The sequence below is a fragment of the Pseudophryne corroboree genome, chromosome 4, assembly GCF_028390025.1.
Source record: "Pseudophryne corroboree isolate aPseCor3 chromosome 4, aPseCor3.hap2, whole genome shotgun sequence".
NCBI classification, from domain to species: domain Eukaryota; kingdom Metazoa; phylum Chordata; class Amphibia; order Anura; family Myobatrachidae; genus Pseudophryne; species Pseudophryne corroboree.
The window spans coordinates 876,988,531-877,015,425 of NC_086447.1; the positions used below are offsets into that span (position 1 = coordinate 876,988,531).

Consider the following 26,895-nt stretch of genomic DNA (forward strand, 5'->3'; position numbering starts at 1 on the left):
CCCCCCCCCCCATAATTTTTTAGATTCAATTTAGCATCTGTCACTTGAGTCACAGCTGGCTCCCGGGAATGCCGGTCAAAGTGCCCTTATTTGCTTGAACACTGATGTAGGTGAGTAAAGGAATTAGTGAGTGCCCTGTACAGATCTACTAGCATACAAAGCCATGAATAACAAGTCAGTATGGTATGTTACATCGTTCCATGCACTGGGATCGGTGGGGCCTGGTGGTTTGTGGCAGCAAGGGGTCTTAGAGGCATCAGGACATGCTGTGACTTGTAGTTCCAACCACTTGATCAAAAAGTTACTCATTGCTGTCGTCCTAGAAAATGGTATTTGATGTGTTGGAATTAATCTACCTCTGCTTTGCTGAGCAGCTATTTATCAAGAAAAAGCCCACCAAAAGGTATCTACAATAAGACTTGAACCCTACATGATAATAGAAAATTCAGAGATCTTGGTTGCATATATTTGCAAAGATACTATATAGTTACTTTACAGAGAACACTATTTTAATGGAAATTTTGTACACTTGTTGCAGGGGTAACCTGACCGAATTGGTGTTGGTTGTTTATGTATCAAAGTTTAGAGAGATAAAGTGGAAACGTCGATTCTGTCAGGTTACAGGCTGTGCTAGATAAGGTAATCCTACGGCTTTATCTTCCTCGCATGGAGTGGCAATGAATGTGCTTAGCATGTAGCCCCAGCAGGGAGTGTCGGTGATTACAGAAGGATTTTGGCACCTTCTAGCTGAATAACTGTTCCCTGTATTCTCTCCCGAGCTGCAGACTCCCGGAGATAGCTGGAAAAGGGATACAAACTTCTAATAACAAATGAGTCAAACACAAAATGGTACAAGGCCGACAGCTGGGTTCTTATATTTTTATTGTCTGGTTTTCCCCTTCTCCATTATCTCTGAAGATTAGGGCTTTACAATGAGAGAGCGTATCTAAACTTTGTGGCACCCGCCCGTTACTTCTCTCTGCAGATTTTGCTTTTCATAAAGATGAATTGCACCCTATTAAACATTTTACTTATTTATTTATTAATTAAGTTTCTTATATAGCGCAGCATATTCCATTGCGCTTGTACAATTAGAACAACAATAATAGAACAAAACTGGGTAAAAAACAGACAGACCTAGAGGTAAGAAGGCCCTGCTCGCAAGCTTACAATCTAAACATCCCTCACCTGCTCCATGCAGACACATTTCCCATGGCTCCCGTAAATTATGTCCGCCCTGGAGAGAAAGCAGGATGCATTGCGCTGCAAGGCAGATGGACCAATCGGATGCTGTACGAGACTCTGGTCTGACTGGCTCTTCTGCTCTCAACGCCTCCTTGCGGCCTCTCTTCTGCAAATGCCTGAGATGTATACCTACAAGCGGATTGGTCACTATGATCAACTTCCCCTCTTGTACTAACTATGTAGAAGAGGACATCTTCTCCACCCCCCCCCCCCCCCCCCCCCCACCTCCCTCTTTAACTATCGGATTGTTTAAAAAGAATGTAATACCTTTTCTCTATCGTCCTAGTGGATGCTGGGGTTCCTGAAAGGACCATGGGGAATAGCGGCTCCGCAGGAGACAGGGCACAAAAAGTAAAGCTTTTTCAGATCAGGTGGTGTGCACTGGCTCCTCCCCCTATGACCCTCCTCCAGACTCCAGTTAGATTTTTGTGCCCGGCCGAGAAGGGTGCAATCTAGGTGGCTCTCCTAAAGAGCTGCTTAGAAAAAGTTTAGCTAGGTTTTTTATTTTACAGTGATTCCTGCTGGCAACAGGATCACTGCAGCGAGGGACTGAGGGGAGAAGGAGTCAACTCACCTGCGTGCAGGATGGATTGGCTTCTTGGCTACTGGACATCAAGCTCCAGAGGGACGATCACAGGTACAGCCTGGATGGTCACCGGAGCCGCGCCGCCGGCCCCCTTGCAGATGCTGAAGTCAGAAGAGGTCCAGAATCGGCGGCTGAAGACTCCTGCAGTCTTCTAAAGGTAGCGCACAGCACTGCAGCTGTGCGCCATTTTCCTCTCAGCACACTTCACACGGCAGTCACTGAGGGTGCAGGGCGCTGGGAGGGGGGCGCCCTGGGAGGCAAATGAATACCTATAAAGGCTAAAAATACCTCACATATAGCCCCTAGAGGCTATATGGAGATATTTAACCCCTGCCTGATTTTTCTAAATAGCGGGAGACGAGCCCGCCAGAAAAGGGGCGGGGCCTATCTCCTCAGCACACGGCGCCATTTCCTCTCACAGCTCCGCTGGTCAGGACGGCTCCCAAGTCTCTCCCCTGCACTGCACTACAGAAACAGGGTAAAACAGAGAGGGGGGGGCAAATTTATGGCGATATTTTGATATAACAAAGCAGCTATAAGGGAGCACTTATTATAAGGCTATCCCTGATATATATATATATAGCGCTTTTGGTGTGTGCTGGCAAACTCTCCCTCTGTCTCCACAAAGGGCTAGTGGGTCCTGTCTTCGTTAGGAGCATTCCCTGTGTGTCTGCTGTGTGTCGGTACGTGTGTGTCGACATGTATGAGGACGATATTGGTGTGGAGGCGGAGCAATTGCCAAATATGAGGATGTCACCCCCTAGGGAGTCGACACCAGAATGGATGCCTTTATTTATGGAACTACGGGATAGTGTCAACACGCTAAAGCAGTCGTTTGACGACATGAGGCGGCCGGACAATCAATTAGTGCCTGTCCAGGCGACTCAAACACCGTCAGGGGCTGTGAAACGCCCTTTGCCTCAGTCGGTCGACACAGACCCAGACGCAGGCACTGACTCCAGTGGTGACGGTGACGATTCAACCGTATTTTCCAGTAGGGCCACACGTTATATGATTTTGGCAATGAAGGAGGCGTTACATTTAGCTGATACTACAGGTACCACTAAACAGGGTATTATGTGGGGTATGAAAAAACTACCTATAGTTTTTCCTGAATCAGAAGAATTAAATGACGTGTGTAATGAAGCGTGGGTTGCCCCTGATAAAAAGCTGATAATTTCAAAGAAATTATTGGCATTATACCCTTTCCCGCCAGAGGTTAGGGAGCGCTGGGAAACACCTCCTAGGGTGGACAAGGCGCTAACACGCTTATCTAAACAAGTGGCGTTACCCTCTCCTGAGACGGCCGCACTTAAAGATCCATCAGATAGGAGGATGGAAAATATCCAAAAAAGTATATACACACATGCAGGTGTTATACTACGACCAGCTGTAGCGACTGCCTGGATGGGCAGTGCTGGGGTAGTTTGGTCAGAGTCCCTGATTGAAAATATTGATACCCTGGACAGGGACAATATTTTACTGTCGTTAGAACAAATAAAGGATGCATTTCTTTATATGCGTGATGCACAGAGGGATATCTGCACACTGGCATCACGGGTAAGTGCTATGTCCATTTCGGCCAGAAGAGCTTTGTGGACGCGACAGTGGACAGGCGATGCGGATTCAAAACGGCATATGGAAGTTTTGCCGTATAAAGGGGAGGAGTTATTTGGAGTCGGTCTATCAGATTTGGTGGCCACGGCTACAGCCGGGAAATCCACCTTTCTACCTCAAGTCACTCCCCAACAGAAAAAGGCACCGACTTTTCAACCGCAGCCCTTTCGTTCCTTTAAAAATAAGAGAGCAAAGGGCTATTCATATCTGCCACGAGGCAGAGGTCGAGGGAAGAGACAGCAACACGCAGCTCCTTCCCAGGAACAGAAGCCCTCCCCGGCTTCTACAAAAGCCTCAGCATGACGCTGGGGCTTCTCAAGCGGACTCGGGGACGGTGGGCGGTCGTCTCAAAAATTACAGCGCGCAGTGGGCTCACTCGCAGGTAGATCCCTGGATCCTGCAGATAATATCTCAAGGGTACAGGTTGGAATTAGAGACAGATCCACCTCGCCGTTTCCTGAAGTCTGCTTTACCAACGTCCCCCTCCGAAAGGGAGACGGTTTTGGAAGCCATTCACAAGCTGTACTCTCAGCAGGTGATAGTCAAGGTACCTCTTCTACAACAAGGGAAGGGGTATTATTCCACTCTTTTTGTGGTACCGAAGCCGGATGGCTCGGTAAGGCCTATTCTAAATCTGAAGTCCTTGAACCTGTACATAAAGAAGTTCAAGTTCAAGATGGAGTCACTCAGAGCAGTGATAGCGAACCTGGAAGAGGGGGACTTTATGGTATCCTTGGACATCAAGGATGCGTATCTCCACGTTCCAATTTACCCCTCACACCAGGGGTACCTCAGGTTCGTTGTACAAAACTGTCACTATCAGTTTCAGACGCTGCCGTTCGGATTGTCCACGGCACCTCGGATCTTTACAAAGGTAATGGCCGAGATGATGATTCTTCTTCGAAGAAAAGGCATATTAATTATCCCATACTTGGACGATCTCCTAATAAGGGCGAGGTCCAGAGAACACCTAGAGATGGGATTAGCACTGTCTCAAGAAGTGCTAAAACAGCACGGGTGGATTCTGAATATTCCAAAATCCCAGTTAATGCCGACAACTCGTCTGCTGTTCCTAGGGATGATTCTGGACACGGTTCAGAAAAAGGTTTTTCTCCCGGAGGAAAAAGCCAAGGAGTTATCCGAGCTTGTCAGGAACCTCCTAAAACCAGGAAAGGTGTCTGTACATCAATGCACAAGAGTCCTGGGAAAAATGGTGGCTTCTTACGAAGCAATTCCATTCGGCAGATTCCACGCAAGAATTTTCCAAAGGGATCTGTTGGACAAATGGTCAGGGTCGCATCTTCAGATGCACCTACGGATAACCCTGTCTCCAAGGACAAGGGTGTCTCTTCTGTGGTGGTTGCAGAGTCCTCATCTATTGGAGGGCCGCAGATTCGGCATACAGGATTGGATCCTGGTGACCACGGACGCCAGCCTGAGAGGCTGGGGAGCAGTCACACAAGGAAGAAACTTCCAGGGAGTATGGACGAGCCTGGAAACGTCTCTTCACATAAACATTCTGGAACTAAGAGCAATATACAATGCTCTAAGCCAGGCAGAACCTCTGCTTCAGGGAAAACCGGTGTTGATCCAGTCGGACAACATCACGGCAGTCGCCCATGTGAACAGACAGGGCGGCACAAGAAGCAGGAGTGCAATGGCAGAAGCTGCAAGGATTCTTCGCTGGGCAGAGAATCATGTGATAGCACTGTCGTCAGTGTTCATCCCGGGAGTGGACAACTGGGAAGCAGACTTCCTCAGCAGACACGATCTTCACCCGGGAGAGTGGGGACTTCATCCAGAAGTCTTCCACATGCTGGTAACCCGTTGGGAAAGACCAATGGTGGACATGATGGCGTCTCGCCTCAACAAAAAACTGGACAGGTATTGCGCCAGGTCAAGAGATCCGCAGGCAATAGCTGTGGACGCGCTGGTAACGCCTTGGGTGTACCAGTCGGTGTATGTGTTTCCTCCTCTGCCTCTCATACCAAAAGTATTGAGAATTATACGGCAAAGAGGCGTAAGAACGATACTAGTGGTTCCGGATTGGCCAAGAAGGACTTGGTACCCGGAACTTCAAGAGATGATCACGGAAGATCCGTGGCCTCTACCTCTAAGGAGGGACTTGCTTCAGCAGGGTCCCTGTCTGTTTCAAGACTTACCGCGGCTGCGTTTGACGGCATGGCGGTTGAACGCCGGATCCTAAAGGAAAAAGGCATGCCGGAAGAAGTCATTCCTACTTTGATTAAAGCAAGGAAGGAAGTAACCGTGCAACATTATCACCGAATTTGGCGAAAATATGTTGCGTGGTGCGAAGATCGGAGTGCTCCGACGGAGGAATTTCAACTGGGTCGATTCCTACATTTCCTGCAATCAGGATTGTCTATGGGTCTCAAATTGGGATCTATTAAGGTTCAAATTTCGGCCCTGTCGATTTTCTTTCAAAAAGAATTGGCTTCAGTCCCTGAAGTCCAGACCTTTGTTAAGGGAGTGCTGCATATACAGCCTCCTGTGGTGCCTCCAGTGGCACCGTGGGATCTCAATGTGGTTTTGGACTTTCTAAAATCTCATTGGTTTGAACCACTAAATAAGGTGGATTTGAAATATCTCACTTGGAAAGTGACCATGCTTCTAGCCCTGGCTTCTGCCAGGAGAGTATCAGAATTGGCAGCTTTATCTTACAAAAGCCCATATCTGATTTTCCATTCGGACAGGGCAGAACTGCGGACTCGTCCGCATTTTCTCCCTAAGGTGGTGTCAGCATTTCATCTGAACCAGCCTATTGTAGTGCCTGCGGCTACAAGTGACTTGGAGGACTCCAAGTTACTGGACGTTGTCAGAGCATTAAAAATATATATTGCAAGGACAGCTGGAGTCAGAAAATCTGACTCGTTGTTTATATTGTATGCACCCAACAAGATGGGTGCTCCTGCGTCTAAGCAGACGATTGCTCGTTGGATCTGTAGCACAATCCAACTTGCACATTCTGTGGCAGGCCTGCCACAGCCTAAATCTGTAAAGGCCCACTCCACAAGGAAGGTGGGCTCATCTTGGGCGGCTGCCCGAGGGGTCTCGGCATTACAACTTTGCCGAGCAGCTACGTGGTCAGGGGAGAACACGTTTGTAAAATTTTACAAATTTGATACTCTGGCTAAGGAGGACCTGGAGTTCTCTCATTCGGTGCTGCAGAGTCATCCGCACTCTCCCGCCCGTTTGGGAGCTTTGGTATAATCCCCATGGTCCTTTCAGGAACCCCAGCATCCACTAGGACGATAGAGAAAATAAGATTTTACTTACCGATAAATCTATTTCTCGGAGTCCGTAGTGGATGCTGGGCGCCCATCCCAAGTGCGGATTATCTGCATAAATTGTACATAGTTATTGTTAACTAATTCGGGTTATTGTTGAAGGAAGCCATCTTTCAGAGGCTCCGCTGTTATCATACTGTTAACTGGGTTTAGATCACAGGTTGTACGGTGTGATTGGTGTGGCTGGTATGAGTCTTACCCGGGATTCAAAATCCTCCCTTATTGTGTACGCTCGTCCGGGCACAGTACCTAACTGGAGTCTGGAGGAGGGTCATAGGGGGAGGAGCCAGTGCACACCACCTGATCTGAAAAAGCTTTACTTTTTGTGCCCTGTCTCCTGCGGAGCCGCTATTCCCCATGGTCCTTTCAGGAACCCCAGCATCCACTACGGACTCCGAGAAATAGATTTATCGGTAAGTAAAATCTTATTTTTTTACTACATAATGTTTACTGTACAGTCTATAATTTTTAGAATGATTTTATTATGTAACAGGTATATTGAAAGGTGTTTCTAGAACTCTTGAGTCCTGTATGTTTGGTACAGTGCAACCCTATGATTATTCAGTCAATAGGGGGCACTGTTTCATTTGGGGATATGGCTATAAAATATTCTATAAAACTGGGACATGAAAAATTAAGGTGCGTGTGGTTTATATATTTTATTTTTATTTATTTTTAATCCCAGATGAGATTGTTCTTTACTGTAGTGAATTGCAGTTCTTGCATTATTTATACCCACAGGCGGTGTCCAATTCAGCTGGTCAGGGGGTCACCATCACCGGAAATGCTACCTTCAACAACTGGAACTGGCCTAATGCAGTCATCTTTGCCGCAACGGTTATTACCACCATCGGTGAGTACTGAGCGCTTCCCTGCGGGCTCAGTGAGTGCAGAAATGTGGGACCTACATTGTACCCCGCTGCCACCTTCATGCTGAATGGTGGAGGGGAGTTAGCGGTTCTGTGGATAGTGTCCTAAACGGCATAAAACTTTACTAATGAAGGGAAGCTCCCACATGTTTGACCACAATAGGGTCATTTGATAGTGTTTTTTTTATTTTATTTTACATTTTGTATAATTTTTCTTGTTCTTTTTAGGTTATGGAAATATAGCCCCTAAGACGTCTCCTGGGCGCCTGTTCTGTATATTCTACGGCCTGTTCGGGGTTCCGCTCTGCTTGACTTGGATCAGCGCACTAGGAAAGTTTTTTGGAGGGCGAGCCAAAAGACTGGGACAGTTTCTCACCAAGAGAGGCGTTACACTGGTAAGAGGTGTTATTTGAGGAGTCCTTTTACTCTGGGAAGAATGTGGTGTACCTATGATGGGTGCACTCGGGTCCCTGGTAGGTCCCACACTGAACACCCTCAACCCATATGCTATAGCCCCTCTCCAGAGTCCCGCAACGGCTCTGCACAGATCACTGGGAAAATGGTGCGGTGGCCATGTTTCTGGAGATGTGTATATCTGCAGTAAAGAAACTACTGAGAACGTGGAGCAGGCACCATGTTCCCGCAGACCTGTGCCGTAGACTCTGGCACAGTGCCCTGGCCTGTTCAGCTGGGCCACCCTACGAGAGGAGGGGGGATAACCGAACTGAGACTACACACTGTCCTCCTCTCAAGCCTCCCCTGGGAAAAATGCTTGTGCTATAGATTCCTCTTTCTTATGAGTAAACCCTAGAGGTGGGATCGTCATGACCGCACCAACACAGCGATGCAATCCATAATGCACAGGAAGGAGAGGGACACAATGTCTGCGCCTAGGCGGTGGTCTCTCACATTGGGTGAAGGTCACGAATAGGGTGCCTGTGTTTAGTGGAGTTGAGGGTGTACAGCAGGATGAACCCGTTATGAATGATGTACAGTAGTGTAATGGAAAACTTTCTTTAAACACTTTTCTAAATCCTGGAAAAATGTACTTGAGACAGAACAGGTGACTGCTCCTAGTTCTATAGATTTCTCCAGCAGTTTTGGAACACATGGCAATTTTCACGCTAGACCATCGTCTGCTACCCATCTGCATCTGAGCTCATTTCTGGTGTTCAGCTGAATCACAGGCTACAGAAACTGAGATCAGATCTGTGTCATCCGGCATCTGCTCCCTTTTTTTTAATTTGCGTGTCTCCCCTACAGCCAATGTGGGTCGATTCAGGAAAGTTCATGCAAAGTTGAAAGTGGTTTTATGGCTTCCACTTTGCAGTTATTGAGCATCCAGATTTATTTTCTATTAATATATCATAAAAAAACAGTTCTTAAAATTACACCTCTCTGATCTAAAACGTTACCCATAGCAGACAAGCTGCCGTGGAGATGCTTTATAATAGAATATTGCTATTAAATGCATATATCAACTTTTAGAGCTTATAGCTTTTGTGTCCTCCTAATGGGACGGTCTCCCTCGTAAATTTAATGTATCTAAAGCTTGTTATTCCGAGTTCTCGAAAGTCCTGCTTCTAGTAACAGTCTCCCAGTCGTCACTTATCACCGTCATCTATAGTTCTGAAATCTGAATGTTCCCAATAGTGATTGTTAGATGATTTTTGTACTTTGATTTGATTTTAGTTCTACGTAAAGGATTGCATTTCCTTACACACTGGTGAGGCAGGCGTTTTCTGGGAGATGGTGCTTTCCTACTGGGTCACCCAGAAATTGTCAGCCTCCTGTGTCTGCAGCTGTTGGGCCATCACCTAACAAACTAACTCTGGTTTTCTGTTTTGCTACAGAGAAAAGCTCAGATCACTTGCACGGCTATCTTCATCTTCTGGGGGGTACTGGTCCACTTGGTGATCCCTCCGTTTATCTTCATGAAAACCGAAGGCTGGAGCTATATTGAGGGCCTCTATTTCTCCTTTGTTACGATCACCACTATTGGCTTCGGGGACTATGTGGCAGGTATGTCATTGCTTTCTTGAAGCAAGTTAAGATGTACAAGGGTTTCTACCCTTATTCAAACCCTTTCCTGTATAGCGCTGTGTGTGGCTTGGTCCAGAATGCTGAAGAACTTTTGGGTCGCTGTATATCTGCGCCACATCAGGTAGGGTGGCGACTGCATCAGATAGGTGGGCTACCCTTGTATTCTTAAGGACTAAGGGAGATATGTACTAAGCAGTGAAAAGAGCGGATAAGTGAGCCAGTGGAGAGGTTTCCCATGGCAACCAATCGGCATTGAAGTAACAGTTATAATTTGGATACTTTCAAATTATACAGAGCAGCTGATTGGTTGCCATGGAAAATTTCTGCACGCTCATCACTGCTTAATGTTTCCCTCTAAAACTTCCCTGTTTGTACATTGCTGGCAAGGTTGGCTTAGTGATCCTTTTTTTATCTGGTTCTCTTCCACCAGAATGTAAAAATGAGTGTTTACCCTATATGCGAGAGTTGTTACAGCCCTTGTATAAAACCGGAATCCCATAGAACAGTGGTTCTCAAACTCTGTCCTCCGGACCCCACACGGTTCACGTTTTCCATGTCACCCAGCAGCTGCACTGTGTATCACCAACTGTCACATTTTGAAAATCTACAGGTGACCTGCAAAACATGGACCGTGTGGGGTCCTGAGGACCGAGTTTGTGAACCTGTGCCATAGAAGAGCACTATGATGATAGATAGGATATGATGTTGGTTTATATGCTGGCTACATCTTCAAGTCCTGTCTTTGAGCATTTGAAGATAAAGGGGAATATTTAATAAGATCGGAGTTTGCCGGAGGTGTGGGGTGCCAAGCAATCTCACACATTTGTCTTTTTAAAGCGTCAATCACTTACAAGGCATGGTTTTGCCTTGTACATAATTGCCGCTTTAAAAAAAAAAGTCCAATATAGCCGGAGGTGCAGTATGCTGGCCAAACTCTGAACTCTATTACATATGACTCCAGGGGCCAAATGTAATAGTGAGAGATTTGGTAAGGTTTTGCAGGGTTTTATTTTTTTAAAGTGGCAATCCTTTACACATCAAGATCAACCTGATTTCTCTTACGTCCTAGAGGATGCTGGGGTCCATATTAGTACCATGGGGTACAGACGGGTCCACCAGGAGCCATTGGCACTTTAAGAGTGAGAGTGTGGGCTGGCTTCTCCCTCTATGCCCCTCCTACCAGACTCTGTTTAGAAAATGTGCCCGGAGGAGCCGGTCACAGCTAGGGGAGCTCTACAGAGCTTCTTTAGTAAAAGTTTTTTTTCGAGTTTGTTATTTTACAGGGAGGCTGCTGGCAACAGCCTCCCTGCATCTAGGGACTGAGGGGGGGAACAGTGTCCGCCCTGGGGGCTCTGAGCCACTGTCTCCGCTGACTGGTCACTGAGCTCCCCGCCACAGGGGAACGCTCACCCCGGCAGCATGCCGCCAACCCCTTACAGAGCTGAAGTGTGGCGAGTGAGTCATCAGCTCCCTGGCAATTGGGGAGCCTATGTGAAGATGGCGGCTACAGGGTACTGACTGCGCTCTGGGGGCTCAGCAATACATGGTGCTGCGCTGTGAGTGGCGCCCTGAGCCGGCACCTTAACCCTACACTGACCAGAAACCCTGTCTGGGGTCCTCAGATCTCAGCCAGCACAAAGAGAGAGTCTGCCCTGTACCCTGTGTGTATGTGGGTGTGCGAGCAACCATGTCTAGGGACTGTCTCATATGCTGCAGAAGATATATCTTCTCGGGAAGATCCCATCCCATGTAATCAGGATTGCACTGTTGTAGCGCAGATCCAGGCTAGGGAACCGTAGTGGTTAACCTTTCTTAGGTGGGCTAATTCTCAGGTTTCTGAAAGGGTTGCAAGGACTGAGCATGCAACTCGGGTATTGCAGTCCTCTATGGCAGTATGGTCCGATACTGTTCCCCCGGGGCCCCCTGCGGTACATTCTCACAAACGTGCTCTTGGTCATTGTTCCAGTGCCACCTCATCAGTTGAGCAAAGGTTACTATTCTAACCTTTTTGTGGTACCGAAGCCGGATGGTTCGTTCAGGCCAATTCTGAACTTGAAATCATTGAACCCTTATCTCTGGGACTTCAAATTCAAAATGGAGTCTCTGCGAGCGGTTATCTCAGGACCGACGGAGGGGGAGTTCCTGGTGTCCCTGGACATCAAGGATGCGTACCTCCACATTCCTATTTGGTTGCCGCATCAGGCTTATCTCAGGTTTGCACTGTTAGACGATCACTATCAGTTTCAGGCACTGCCATTCGACCTCTCCATCAGAGGATCTTCACCAAGGCGATGGCAGAGATGATGGTTCTCCTCCGCAAGCAGGGGGTGAACATAATTCCGTATCTGGACGACCTGCTGATCAAGGCATCGTCCAGGGAGAGGTTGTTAAGATCCATTGCTCTCACGACACATCTGCTCAAGGAGCTCGGTTGGATCCTGAACCTTCCAAAGTCTCATCTGGAGCCAATAAGGAGGCTGTCTTTCCTGGGGATGATCCTTGACACGGAGGTGCAGAGGGTGTTTCTACCGGTGGAGAAAGCGTTGGTGATTCAAACAATGGTCTGGGATGTCTTGAAGCCGGCCCGGGTATCTGTTCATCAGTGCATCCGCCTTCTGGGGAAGATGGTTGCCTCCTACGAGTCTCTGCAGTATGGAAGGTTTCATGCTCGGTCTTTCAACTGGATCTCTTGGACCAGTGGTCGGGATCTCACCTACATATGCACCAGAGGATACGTCTGTTGCCGAAAGCAAGGATTTCGCTCTTCTGGTGGCTGCAACTACCTCACCACCTGGAGGGCCGAAAGTTCGGAGTTCAGGACTGGATCCTTCTAACTACGGATGCAAGTCTAAGAGGTTGGGGAGCAGTCGCTCAAGTGGAAACCTTCCAAGGAAGGTGGTCAAGTCGGGAATCCCTTCTTCCGATAAACATCCTGGAGCCAAGAGCCGTGTACAACTGCCTTCTTCAAGCGGCACACCTTCTACAGGATCTGGCTGTTCAGGTGCAGTCGGACAACATGACCACAGTGGCCTACATAAACCGACAAGGCGGAACGAAGAGCAGGGCTGTAATGTCAGGTGACAAGAATCCTCCGCTGGGCAGAAAGGCACGCTGTAGCAATGTCAGCAGTCTTCGTTCCGGGAGTAGACAACTGGGAAGCGGAATTCCTCAGCAGACACGATCTCCATCCAGGAGAGAGGGGCCTCAACCCGGAGGTGTTCGAGGAGGTAACCGGTTGGTGGAGGGTTCCTCACATAGACATGTTGAGGCGGGAGGCCATCAAGAAGATGCAGAGGTACTGTTCCAGGTCGAGAGACCCAAAAGCAGTGGCAGTGGACGCACTGGTAAAACAGTGGGTGTTCCCGTCAGTGTATGTGTTCCCTCCACTTCCTCTCATTTGAAGAGTTCTACAGCTTGTAAAAAGAACAAAGGTTCTGGCAATCCTCATTGCTCCGGACTGGCCAAGGAGGGTTTGGTACATGGATCTACTGGATCTCCTACTGGAAGATCCAAGGCCTCTGCCTCATCGGGAGGATCTTCTACTACAGGGGCCGTTCGCTTATAAAGACTTACCACGGCTACGTTTGGCGGTTGAGCGCCATATCTTGGCTCGGAAGGGGATTCCGAGCGAGGTTATTTCTACCCTGATACAAGCTAGGAAGGGGGTAACGTCTAAACATTACCATTGAATTTGGAAAAAGTATGTCATGGTGTGAATCCAAGAATTTTCCTGTGGTGGAGTTTCAACTTGGACGGTTTCTCCTTTTCCTGCAAGCAGGGTTGGATTTGGGCCCGAGATTGGGCTCCATCAAGGTCCGGATTTCTGCCTTATCCATTTTCTTCCAGAAAAAATTGGATGTCCTGCCTGAGGTTCAGACCTTTTTGAAAGGGGTTCTGCACATCCAGTCCCCTTTTGTGGCGCCAGCTGCACCATGGGATCTCGATGTGGTGTTACAGTTCCTGCAATCGGATTGGTTTGAGCCTCTACAGGAGGCTGAAATCCAGTTTCTCACATGGAAGGCGGTAACTTTGTTGGCCTTGGCTTCTACTCGACATGTGTCGGAATTGGGGGGCTTTGTTCTGTAAGTCCCTATCTGGTCTTCCATGAAGATAGGGCAGAACTCAGGACTCGTCCACAGTCCTTTTCTAAGGTTGTTTCAGCTTTTCATGTCAACCAACCTATTGTGGTGCCAGTGGCTACTGACTCCTCTATTTGCTTCAAAGGCCTTTGATGTTGTGAGGACTTTGAAGATTTATGTGAAGAGGACTGCTCGTCACAGAAAATCTGACTGTTTGTCCTCTATAATCCCAAGAAAATTGGGTGTCCTGCTTCTAAGCAGTCGATTTCTCGCTGGATCAGACTCGCCATCCAGTATGCCTATTCTACGGCAGGATTGCCATGTCCAAAATCGGTTAAGGCCCACTCTACTCGTACAGTGGGTTCTTCCTGGGCGGCTGCCCGGGGTGTCTCGGCCTTACAGCTTTGCTGAGCAGCTACTTGGTCTGGTTCGAACACGTTTGCTAAGTTTTACAAGTTCGATACTTTGGCCGCTGATGACCTCAACTTTGGTCAAGCAGTTCTGCAGGAGCCTCCGCGCTCTCCCTCCCGTTCTGGGAGCTTTGGTACATCCCCATGGTACTAATATGGACCCCAGCATCTTCTAGGACGTAAGAGAAAATAGTATTTTAATTACCTACCAGTAAATCCTTTTCTCGTAGTCTGTAGAGGATGCTGGGCGCCCGCTTGGTGCTTCGTTATCCTGCAGTAGTTATTTGGTTCAGTACTATCTGGTTCCTAGGTAAGTTCTGTGTTCGTTCCTGTTTCAGTACTGTTTCAGCTGTTGCTGAGTTTTCCAGCCTGTTGGCCGGATTTGCCTTGTGTGAGCTGGTATGAATTTCGCCACGATCTGTGCATTTCCTTCTCTCGAAGTATGTCGTCTCCTCGGGCACAGTTTCTAAACTGAGTCTGGTAGGAGGGGCATAGAGGGAGGAGCCAGCCCACACTGTTAAACTCTTAAAGTGCCAATGGCTCCTGGTGGACCCGTCTATACCCCATGGTATTAATATTGACCCCAGCATCCTCTACGACTACGAGAAAAGGATTTACCGGTAGGTAATTAAAATCCTATTTTTGCAGTGTAAATAATTGCCATTTAAAAAAAACAAACTGAAAAACCTTACCAAATCTCTCACTTTCTGAAACTCTCACTCTATTACATTTGGCCCCAAGTATCTGTTCTGAAAAGTCTGTGTGCTTAAAGTTATTCATAGTCCCCCAAAGTCACGTGGGTTAGCGTTCCACTTAAAAGCTTGTTATGCAAGTCTGATTCAGTTCTGCATTTACTACGGACATAAGAGAATGGTAAGACAGGAAATGGAGTCTGAAAATACAATTTTATGTTTGGGAAAAAAAAATATATCTATTTTATTTTTTTTATTTTTTTGTTCAATTGGGTTTTTGAGTTGGCAAATCACTAACTACTATTTCTATGCTAGGTGTGAATCCGAAGGTAAATTACAGTGTCCTGTACAGATATTTTGTGGAAATTTGGATTTACCTTGGACTTGCCTGGTTATCCTTATTTGTGAACTGGAAGGTTAGCATGTTCGTGGAGGTACACAAGGCCATTAAAAAGCGCCGCAAAAAACGGAAAGAGTCCTTTGAAAAAGACCCTCGCCACAAAAAGAACAAGCAAATTCCAATGGCGAATCCAAAGGACATCAACATTCTAAGCTTCCTTTCTAGAAAGGAGGAAACGTACAATGATCTGATTAAGCAGATTGGCAAAAATGGTTTAAAGACTGGCAACGAGCGAATACTTAACGGCGAACATCCCAACCATGCACAAAACAAGAGCAAAGAGATGATGGTGATGTACAGTAAAAGCAATGGGCTGGGATATGATTCCGTAACCTTCTCAAATGGTCTACAGAGAGACCATGGCACAAGGCGCCTCCAGGACAAGGAAGCCACAATCTTCATCAATCAGTTAGACCGGATAAGTGAGGAAGAAGGCGAGCCATGGGAGACCAAAGATTACAAGCCTTTCATTTTCCAGAATGCCAACATTACTTTTGTTAACGAGGAGTATGAGGAAGAGTGTGACCTCTCTGAGGACGAGGAAAAATCTAAATCTTCCATAGAGGAAAATAATGAGGACCCTGAGACTCCCACTCGTCTTGATGAGTTTACTTGTCTAGATGAGTCTTCTTTTTCCAGCAATGATACAGAGGTGTGTGTGCCGTATACACAACTTCTGAATGACTACAATACAATTCATAATAAAGGAGACACGTGATCCAGATTAAATGGACAATACGAGGACTTGCTCTTCTTTTAAAGAACAGCCTAAACTTTTTTTACTTTTTTTTTTTTTTTTTTTTTTTTAATTCTTGAGAATAGCCATTGGACATACTTGATTTGCAGATGGTCAATATTTAAGCCCATGATTACAAAAACATTGAGTTCTTTGTGTATGGCAGGGACTTCCAGAAGGTTCTGCAATGACTAGCAGAAACCATTAGTGTTTGAGTGTTGGTACATTCTTACACTGGACTGATTGCTGTAGGAAGACGCCCTGTTTGATTGCTTTCTCTTAAGGCCATGATGTGGATTGAAATCTCCATCCACAAAAAGACTATGTAGGCTAATATGACGCTCTACACTCCTGCCTTAAGGGTCCATGTTATTTCTCATATAACAATACTTGAATTTATTATGATTGTTTTAAGACTTCTGTAAATATGTAGGGTTTTTTTTGTTGTTATTTAGTCGTATGGTCTTCTGACAAAAATATCAATGTATACTGTTTATGTACTGGGATGTCTATATATTGAGTCTTTGGTAGCTCTAATTTATTTAAAGGGACATGGTCACCTAGGAGGTCTTTTCAAATATCATGTATTCGTAGATGGTTATTGCACCCGTACACTTCATAAATCATGGCTTGCCGTGAAACCTGCACTAGATCAGTTTTGGGACCAACCATGTGGTAATTTTTTGCTTATCCACTAATGGTGACTACTCAGACGTGGCCACAAATCCATCCGTGGAGCTGGTTGATGACTGTTGTTGAGTTTTATAGTCAACAGAAAGATTATTGTTGCTGCTCACTTGGGAATACATGATGTCTCATTCATTTTACTTGATCCCCTTTTTCTACCGGACTACTAAACCAAAATTCAAGTTTCTTTATATGAAAGAGCTGCTTATAGTGTTCTCTAATAAATATGTGAAACTTTCCATACAGGGGGATATCATGGGGGTATGGGCGGTGGAAGAGCTGATCCAAGACAAATGCCTTTGTACGTGAGGCTACAAAATGTGACTTATGGGGGAACAGCGCTTTCACTGCAGGTTTGACTATAATGTGAACTGGAATCTTTATGTACTGAATGTTGAGTGACTTGCATTTGGCATCAATTTTAGTTAAGGGTCCTATGAGCTCCCCAGCTTGGCCTTTTGCTTGGGTCTTTTTTTTTTTTTTTGGTTTGCACAGTTGGGTACTGTATATTAAACTTGAAGATAAATTAGAACCAACACCTGTTTAAGGGACAGAAAGGAGTCGGGAGTTTCCTCCTCATAAATTCATTTAATAAATGAAACCACTGTTCCTATCTCCAGTACGTTCTGTGAATCTGTACGTATATTTATATGCATCCAATTATCATCCATTCCATTTCTGTTAAAAAGGAATGTTTTATATTTGTTAAAAAAAAAATGATTTTTTTTTCTAGATTTTTAGAAATTCCAGATAAAATTCTACGTTGCTATTTTCATACTCTCTTTTGCCACACTCCGAACCAAAGCTAATACAGGTTGAGTATCCCTTATCCAAAATGCTTGGGACCAGAGGTATTTTGGATATCGGATTTTTCCGTATTTTGGAATAATTGCATACCATAATGAGATATCATGGCGATGGGACCTAAATCTAAGCACAGAATGCATTTATGTTTTATATGCACCTTATACACACAGCCTGAAGGTAATTTTAGCCAATATTTTTTTATAACTTTGTGCATTAAACAAAGTGTGTCTACATTTACACAATTCATTTGTTTCATATACACCTTATATACACAGTCTGAAGGTCATTTAATACAATATTTTTAATAACTGTGTATTAAACAAAGTTTGTGTATATTGAGCCATCAGAAAACAAAAGTTTCACTATCTCACTCTCGCTCAAAAAAGTCCGTATTTCGGAATATTCCGTATTTCGGATATTTGGATATGGGATAGTTTAACCTGTATAGGTCAACCTGATGTTTGTAGGTTTCTGACAATTTTTGGTTGAGCTGGTGTTCCCCATATCTACATAAAGTGTCATTCATATGCTCATGTTCTTGACCCACATGCCTAGAGGACATGGCATGTTTTACTTATAAGGATATTATTTGTCAGAAGTTGACTGTTTTATTGATAATCTGTAGAAGAATGTATGGTGTTGGAAATGTTGATGGAAATTCACAACAAACTATCAGGAGTTAACCTATATTCTCCATTCTCGTCCACCGGTTTTCCCAAAACCTCATATTTTGGATGTTTTCCCTTAATCGTGGATAAGAATTAATCAATCTCATCCAGTTGATTATATCCCACACAGCCTCAAATACTAGTATTTTTAGAACCCGTCTTAATTTATAGAGAAAGATTTTGATTACGAGGAAGCCTGGCATGACCATTGGGGTTTGTAATTTAATTTTTTTTTTATTTTTTATATTTTTTTGAGAAGGTATTGGAATTGACTTGATCAATTATAGAGAAGTATTTTAATTTTTTTTTTTTTCTTCTAGACTCTATCTGGTATGAGGTTAAATTGAAATTGAACCTGCCACAGGGGGCACTGTTGACTCATCACTGTCAAAAGCCCCTTGGTATTCTTGGTTCAGTGTTCTTGGTCAGCCATAAATGAATGCATCTTGACATTTAGAGAACTAAAAAGCTTTTATGAACTATAGGTGTGTTTTTTAATAAAAGTATGTAGCTTGATCACTATGACCTGCTGCTACCGCCATTTGTACTTTTTTGTTTTGTAAACTCCTTTTTTTGTATTTGTGTGTATGTATGTATATGTGTGTGTGTATGTGTATGTATATGTATGTGTGTGTATATATATATATATATATATATATATATATATATATATATATATATATAAATAAAATTTCTTGCTGTCATTTTGATCAGTCGTTCTGCAACATGCAAATGTTGCTATAAATGTGAATGGTTGTTGAGTACGACTACTAACCTCTTATCAGAGATGGGAGCCGCATCGTACTGTGGCAAAGGAACTTGGGAGACATATCTAGCCTAAAGAGGATGGATTATAGCCATCATTATTGTTTGATGTATTAGCAAATGATAGCTAGAATCTGATTGGCTGCTATGGGCAACCCATCTACTTTTCCTCTTTGAAATGTTTGCTGGGTGTGGTATAGACAAGTTAAAAGATAGTCATTAGGTTGACACCATACATTCCACAGGGTCAAAAAAAAAAAAAAAAAGTTGCCTTTTTTCTTTTTTTTTAACCCAAGTTTGTTGAAATGCATCCCCTTGCGGGCTCGGTTTGCTCTCCATGCTTCGGGCTTGGTTACTAGAGGTCGATCATATGGTGTCCGACCTAATGACTGTCTTTCTTTTCACTGTCAGTCTATACATTGGACCCATGTTTGCTGAATTTCCCACCTTAATGGGCTGTGTGGTGGTCTTGTATCACTATTGCGATCCCCTGCCCCTGAATTTTAACGTGGCCTCTCTGTTTTCAAAGCTCCTAGATGGTTGACGGATTGCAGTGGTGTATAATAGAGGTCCAGGATAGTTAATGTAGCGATAGGCTCTAACTGGATGCAAGTGATATTGCGCGTAATCTACTTAGGAGTATATTTACTAAAATGTGGATTTACAGAAGTGGAGATTCAGCAACCAATCAGATTCTACGTAGAAGATAATAGCTGGAATCTGGTTACTACGGGGCAACAACTCCTCTTCTGTAAACCCACACTTTAGTAAATATAACCTTTAGTAGGGGAGGGTGTTCTATAGATGACGAGTCTGTCTGATTATTAAGGTCCTGGTTCGGCTTCAACCAGCAGATACTTGCCGTATAGGACCCCAATGACTGTGGGGAGGTGATCGGCTTACGAACGAACAGTAAAGATCAAAACCTTAGCTATTGCTATTAAGTTTATGTTGAAATTAGCAATTCATTCTACATATATAAAGCATTTTGAAAAGAATTGGAAATAGGTCTTCCCACTTTAATCTGCACTCTATGCGATGCTGCATTTTGAATCGTCCCAGGGAAACAATTGAACAATGCAGCCAATAGGGTTACACTAGAGGGCTGAGCCGCTGGCTGATGCAGTACTGGGTGGGGGGGGGGACACACAGGGGACAGGTTAGTTTAAACTGTGTTGTTTAATGCCAACAATGAAATTTGCAACCGTGTGATACAGCTAGTCTCTTCCCGCTGATGCTCTGTGATCAGCATGGGAAATGTAAGTGTCAGGACTGCTTGCCAAATGATCTTCAATGGTTTGCAAACCCTGCTATGAGGTACTACTTTTATTGCTATTTTATAATATTGTCAGGTTTTCAGTAAGTCTACTGAACTGGTGGGATCATTAAAATTATAACTGTGTATATACAATGTTTTTTTTCCCCATCTGTTTTGGACCATTAACTCCTCCTTTTTCTTTTATTTTTTTATTTATTTTTATTTTGATCCACTGCTACAGGACCTCCTTGCTGTACTTTGTGAACTACACCACTTTGTACAGCGGCCAGACATGGTTTTTATAGAATTGATCTGCTCTTTACCTGACCCCAGTATAAATACTTTCTCAAGTGGTTTGTAGTCTTTGACCATATTCTCCTTTGATGTATGTTCTTTGTATCACTGGACTCACTGTAATGTAAATATCTGCTACTGCATTGTAAAAAAGTGTAATTTATTTGACCGTTTTTCAATAAAATAAAATATTTTTACAAAATTCTTTTTGTCTTAGTCCCTGTCATGGTGTGTGTGTGTGTGTGTGTGTGTGTGTGTGTGTGTGTGTGTGTGTGTGTGTGTGTGTGTGTTTGCTGGTGAAAATTCTCTGACTTCTGTGTTTTTTAAAGGTCCGTATATGAACCACTAAAGTGAGAGGCAGTTCAGAGAACATATGGAAGTGTAAACTTTTTTTTTTTCTTTTTTCTCATACGTCCTAGAGGATGCTGGGGTCCACATTAGTACCATGGGGTATAGATGGGTCCACCAGGAGCCATTGGTACTTTAAGAGTTTGAGAGTGTGGGCTGGCTCCTCCCTCTATGCCCCTCCTACCAGACTCAGTTTAGAAAATGTGCCCAGTGGAGCCGGTCACAGCTAGGGGAGCTCCATAGGAGTTTTCTAGTTTTATTGGCGTTTAGGCACAGGGAGGCTGCTGGCAAAAGCTTCCCTGCTTCGTGAGACTTGGGATGGGAAGGGGGGGGGGGAAGTAGTTTCCGCCCTTAGGGGGTCTGAGCCACTATCTCGGCTGACAGGACACTGAGCTCCTGAGGGTGATGATCATTAGCCACACCAGGCGACCGCTCACTCCCGCAGCATGCCGCCACCCCCAAACAGGGCCAGAAGATAGACGGTGGTGAGTTATGGCGGCACAAGGGTAGGAGCACAGCTCTGAACGGCTGTGCTTCGGGGAAGGCTCAGCGGCACACGGTGTTGGCGCTATGAGGGCGTCCTGAGCCAGCATCTAAATACCCTAAACTGGTCACAGCCGCTAACCGGAGACTGAATCCCCCGGCTAGTGACGGAATCCTCAGGCCAGTATAAAGAAATTGTGCGGAAAGACGTGCCATCTTCAGGGGGCGGAGCTTCTCCTCAGAGTGGACCCAGCAGCGTTCAGCGCCATTTTCCTGCCTGCAGCTCCTATTCCACAGACGCTGACAGGGAGAGCTGGCCCTCCAAGCAACTCCAGCTATCCTGTGCGGTACCAGGGGGTTGTAGAAGGGGGGGAGGCTGTGTAAAGTCTGTGTAGTCTATTAAGGTACACAGATAGCGCTGATAGTTTTATTAGTTCTACCTCAGATAGCGCTGTGTGTGGGTTTGCTCCAATCTGTGTCTCTCTGTGGCATACTTGTTTGGGGAGGGGGGGGGGGGTTGGCTTTGGGGACTGTGTCTGACATTTCCCGGTGTGGGTGTTTAATATCTCCCCATAGTCATGTCTAGGGACTCTGTCATATGCTGCAGAAGATGTTTCCTCTCAGGAGGAATCCATTCCATGTACACAGGAATGTAATGCCTTGTCTCAGGTCCCTATTGTTGAGCCTGAGTGGTTAACTTCTATCAAAGGAATGATTTCTCGGATCTCTACTAGGTTAGCCAATAATGAGACAAACTCAGGTGTTAAAGACATCTATGGCAGTTTGGTCAGGCTCTGTTCCCACAGAAACATGCACTTGCCCAAATTATGCAAGATGACACTGATACCGACTGATACTGCAGACGGTGATGGGGGCGGCATCCCTTGCAAAGGGGGTGCAGCTCATGATTGAGGCCATTAGAGATGTTAAACATTACTGACACGCCACCTGAGCAGGTTGAGGAGGCTTGCTTCACTGACAATAAGAAAGCCTCGCTAACCTTCCCTGCGTCTAAAGAATTAAACGCTATATTTGAAAAATCCTGGGAAAAACCGGAGAAAAAATTTCCGGTCCTAAAGAGGGTTCTGGTTGCTTTTCCCTTCCCTGAGGAGGATAGGGAAAAAATGGGAAAACCCACCCATGGTTGACTCATCTGTCTCCAGACTGTCTAAAATGGTGGTTTTACCTGTCCCTGGATCTACCACGTTAAAGAACCGGCTGATCGTAAGATTGACACTATGCTCAAATCCATTTACACTGCTTCAGGAGTGGCATTAAGGCCCACTATTGCCTGTGCATGGATTTTTAAAGCCATAGTAAAGTGGTCAGGCATATTACTAGAGGATTTGGATACAATGGATAGAAGTGACATTGAATTGTTTTTACGTAACATACAGGATTCTGCGGGGTTAATGGTGGAATCCATGAAGGACCTGGGTACGCTGACTGCACGGATTTCTTCCATGTCTGTATCAGCTCGCAGGGGACTCTGGCTACGCCAATGGTCTGCAGATGTGGCGTCCAGGAGAAGTGTGGAGAACCTACCCTATACAGGTCAGGCTCTGTCTGGGGAAGCATTGGATGCGTGGATTTCCACGGCAACTGCCGGTAAGTTACCTTTCCTTCCCTCTGCTACGCCTCCTACACAGAAACCATTTTCTACGGACCGCTAAGGCAAAGAAGTCAAAGCCTCGTACCACCTTCTTTAGAGGTGGTCGGGCGAAATCCAAAAAGCCTGCTCCCAGGACCAGAAACCTGCTTCTGGTTCATGAAAATCCTCAGCATGACGGTGGACCTCACAGCCTGGAGGAAGCGTTGGTGGGTGCGAGACTCAGGCGTTTCAGCCACGTCTGGGTGTCGTCAGGCCTGGGTCCATGGGTACAGGATATTGTGTCCCAGGGGTACAGACTGGAGTTTTAAACACTCCTGCCTCACTGATTCTTCAAATCAGGCTTGCCAGCCTTGCTGACAGACAGGGCTATCCTACAGGAAGCCATTCTAAAATTGTAAAAAGTCATGGGTTATTGTTCCAGTTCCACCTCATATGCAAAACAAGGATTCTTATTCGAACCTTTTCGGGGTACCGAAACCGGTTGGTTCGGTCAGACCAATTTTGAACTTGAAATCGGTGAACCCTTATTTGAAGGTGTTCAAATTCAAAATGGAGTCTCTCAGGGCAGTTATCTCAGGTCTGGAGGAGGGAGAGTTTCTGGTATCCCTGGATATCAAGGATGCGTACCTCCACATCCCGATTTGGCTGTCACACCAGGCTTATCTCAGATTTGCACTGTTAGTCACTATCAATTTCAGGTGCTGCGATTCGGCCTCTCCACAGCACCGAGGGTGTTCACCAAGGGGATGGCAGAGATGATGGTTCTCCGCAGCAGTCAAGGGGTGAACATAATCCCATATCTGGACGATCTGCTGATAAAGGCATCGTGCAGGGAGACGTTGTTGCAGTTCATTGTTCTTAAGACTCATCTGCTCAGGGAACACGGATCCTGAACCTTCTATAATCACATTTGGAGCCAACAAGGAGATTGTCTTTTCTGGGAATGATCCTCGAAATGTAAGTGCAGCGGGTTTTTCTGCCAGAGGAGAAAGCGTTGATGATTCAAACAATGGTCCTGGAAGTTCTGAAGCCAGCCCAGGTATCGGTTCATCAGTGCATTTGCCTTCTGGGGAAGATGGTTGCCTCTTACGAGGCTCTACAGTATGGAAGGTTTCATGCTCTGTCCTTCCAACTGGATCTCCTGGACAAGTGGTTGGAATCTCATCTGCATATGCACCCCGAGGATATGTTTGTCGCCGAAAGCTAGGATTTCACTCCTCTGGTGGCTGCAAATACCTCACCTTCTAAAGGGCCGCAGATTCAGGACTGGATCCTCCTAACCACGAATGCGAGTCTCCGGGGCTGGGGCTCAGTCACTCAGGGGGAAACCTTCCTAGGAAGGTGGTCAAGCCTGGAATCCAGTCTTTCAATAAACATTCTAGAACTAAGATCCGTCTACAATGGTCTTCTCCAAGCAGCTCATCTTCTGCGAGAGCGAGCCATTCAAGTACAGTCGGACAATGTAACGACTGTGGCCTACATAAACCGACAGGGTGGAACGAAGAGCAGAGCTGCAATGTCAGAGGTAACAAGAATCGTCCTCTGGGCAGAACAGCACGCGTTGGCGCTATCAGCGATCTTCATTCCGGGAGTAGACAACTGGAAAAGCGGACTTCCTCAGCAGACACGATCTCCATCCAGGAGAGTGGGGCTTCCATCTGGAGGTATTCACGGAGGTGACAGATCTTTGGGGTGTATCTCAAATAGACATGATTGCCTCCTGTCTCAACAAAAAGCTTTGGAGGTATTGTTCCAGGTCAAAGGACCCGCAAGCCGTGGCAGTGGACGCGCTAGTGTCTCCGTGGGTGTTCCGGTCAGTGTACGTGTTTCCTCCACTTCCACTTATTCCAAGAGTTCTACAACTCATAAGGAGAACTAGAGTCCCAGGCAGTCCTCATTGCTCCGGACTTGCCAAGAAGGGCTTGGTACGCGGATATTCTGGGTCTTCTGGTGGAAGATCCGAGGCCTCTTCCTCTTCGGGAGGACCTACTGCAACAGGGGCCGTTCGCTTATCAAGACTTTTACCACAGCTACGTTTGACGGCATGGAGGTTGAACGCCAGATTTTAGCTCGGAAGGGCATTCCGAACAAGGGTATTCCTACCCTGATACAGGCTTGGAAAGGAGTAACGTCTAAACATTACCATCGCATTTGGAAAAAGTATGTCTCTTGGTGTGAATCCAAGAAGTTTCCTACGGTGGAGTTTCAACTGGGACGGTTTCTCCTCTTCCTGCAAGCAGGTGTGGATATGGGCCTGAGGTTGGGATCCGTTGAGGTCCAGATTTTGGCCCTATCCATTTTCTTCCAGAAACAACTGGCTTCCCTCCTTGAAGTTCAGACTTTCTTGAAAGGGGTTCTCTATATCCAGCCTCCCTTTGTGCCACCTACGGCACCCTGGGATCTTAACATGGTGCTACAGTTCCTCCAATCTGATTGGTTTGAGCCTCTACAGGAGGTTGAGGTCAAGTTTCTCACGTGGAAGGCTGTCACTTTGTTGGCCTTGGCTTCTGCTAGATGCGTGTCGGAGTTGGGGGCTTTGTCTTGTAAGAGCCCCTACTTGATCCATGAAGATAGAGCTGAGCTCGAGACACGTCAGCAGTTTCTTCCTAAGGTTCTGTCGGCTTTTCATATCAATCAACCTATTGTGGTGCCAGTTGCTACTGACTCCTCAATTACTTCAAAGTCCTTGGATGTTGTAAGGGCTCTGAAAATCTATGTGAAGAGGACTGCTCTCTGTCTGTTCTGTATGATCCCAAGAAAATTGGGTGTCCTGCTTCTAAGCAGACAATATCTCGCTGGATCAGGTGCACTGTCCAGCATGCGAATTCTGCGGCAGGATTGCAGTGTCCAAAATCTGTTAAGGCCCACTCTACTCGTAAGGTGGGGTCTTCCTGGGCGGCTGCCCGGGGTGTCTCGGCTTTACAGCTTTGCCGAGCGGCTACTTGGTCAGGGTCGGACACCTTTGCTAAGTTCTACAAGTTCGATACTTTTGCCTCTGAGGACCTAAAGTTCGGTCAATCAGTTCTGCAGGAGCCTCCGCGCTCTCCCTCCCGTTCTGGGAGCTTTGGTACATCCCCATGATACTAATGTGGACTCCAGCATCCTCTAGGACGTAAGAGAAAATAGGATTTTAATTACCTATCTGTGAATCCTTTTCTCGTAGTCCGTAGAGGATGCTGGGCACCCGCCCAGCGCTTCGTTATCCTGCAGTGGTTATCTGGTTCAGTACGACTTCTTAGTTAATTAATGCCTTGTTACTTGGTTAAGTAATGTTTTTCAGCTGTTGCTGAGTTTCAAGCTTGTTAGCTTGATGTGCCTTGTATGTGTGAGCTGGTGTGAATCTCGCCACTATCTGTGTATAATCCTTCTCTCGAAGATGTCCGTCTCCTCGGGCACAGTTTCTAGACTGAGTCTGGTAGGAGGGGCATAGAGGGAGGAGCCAGCCCACACTCTCACTCTTAAAGTGCCAATGGCTCCTGGTGGACTGTCTATACCCCATGGTACTAATGTGGACCCCAGCATCCTCTACGGACTACGAGAAAATGAGTTACCGATAGGTAATTAAAATCCTATTTTTTATTATTTTTTTAAATCAAAATGGAAGTTTTTTTTTTTAAATAATTACTGGCTGTCATTTACAGAGTACATTCTGAACAATGATAGCTAGGATCTGATTAGCTGCTGTGGGCAACACCTCCACTTTGGTAAACCTGCTCTTTAGCTATAAGAGACCACTATGTAGAAATATCCTTGGAATTTGTTTAATGAAAGTACAAATCTATGCAGTGTGGCAAGAATTCTTCTTTTTGGGTGAGCTGGTCCGGAATGAAGAGAAACTTAAAGGTGCCCATTTGGACTGAAAAAAATTGTAATCTCCGTTCCTTAGCCTCTAAAAGTGTATAGCTAATTTTCTGGCACGACAAAGTGCTGGACTGTGCGCACGCAGTCTTATCACAGTGCACACGTGTTACAGTCAAGCTGATAGTGA

At 45.7% G+C, this 26,895-nt stretch overlaps 1 protein-coding gene across 1 annotated transcript in view; it reads left to right on the plus strand.

The window, feature by feature from the left end:
• Positions 1–20,630, plus strand: part of KCNK5 (potassium two pore domain channel subfamily K member 5) — a 51,101-nt gene extending 30,471 nt beyond the window's left edge. The window contains exons 2-5 of the mRNA XM_063918844.1: positions 7,498–7,609; positions 7,854–8,020; positions 9,479–9,647; positions 15,165–20,630. Of these exons, the coding sequence (XP_063774914.1) occupies positions 7,498–7,609; positions 7,854–8,020; positions 9,479–9,647; positions 15,165–15,967 (1,251 nt within the window). The 3' untranslated portion in view covers positions 15,968–20,630. The remainder of the gene's footprint in view (positions 1–7,497; positions 7,610–7,853; positions 8,021–9,478; positions 9,648–15,164) is intronic.
• Positions 20,631–26,895: the final 6,265 nt, after the last annotated feature.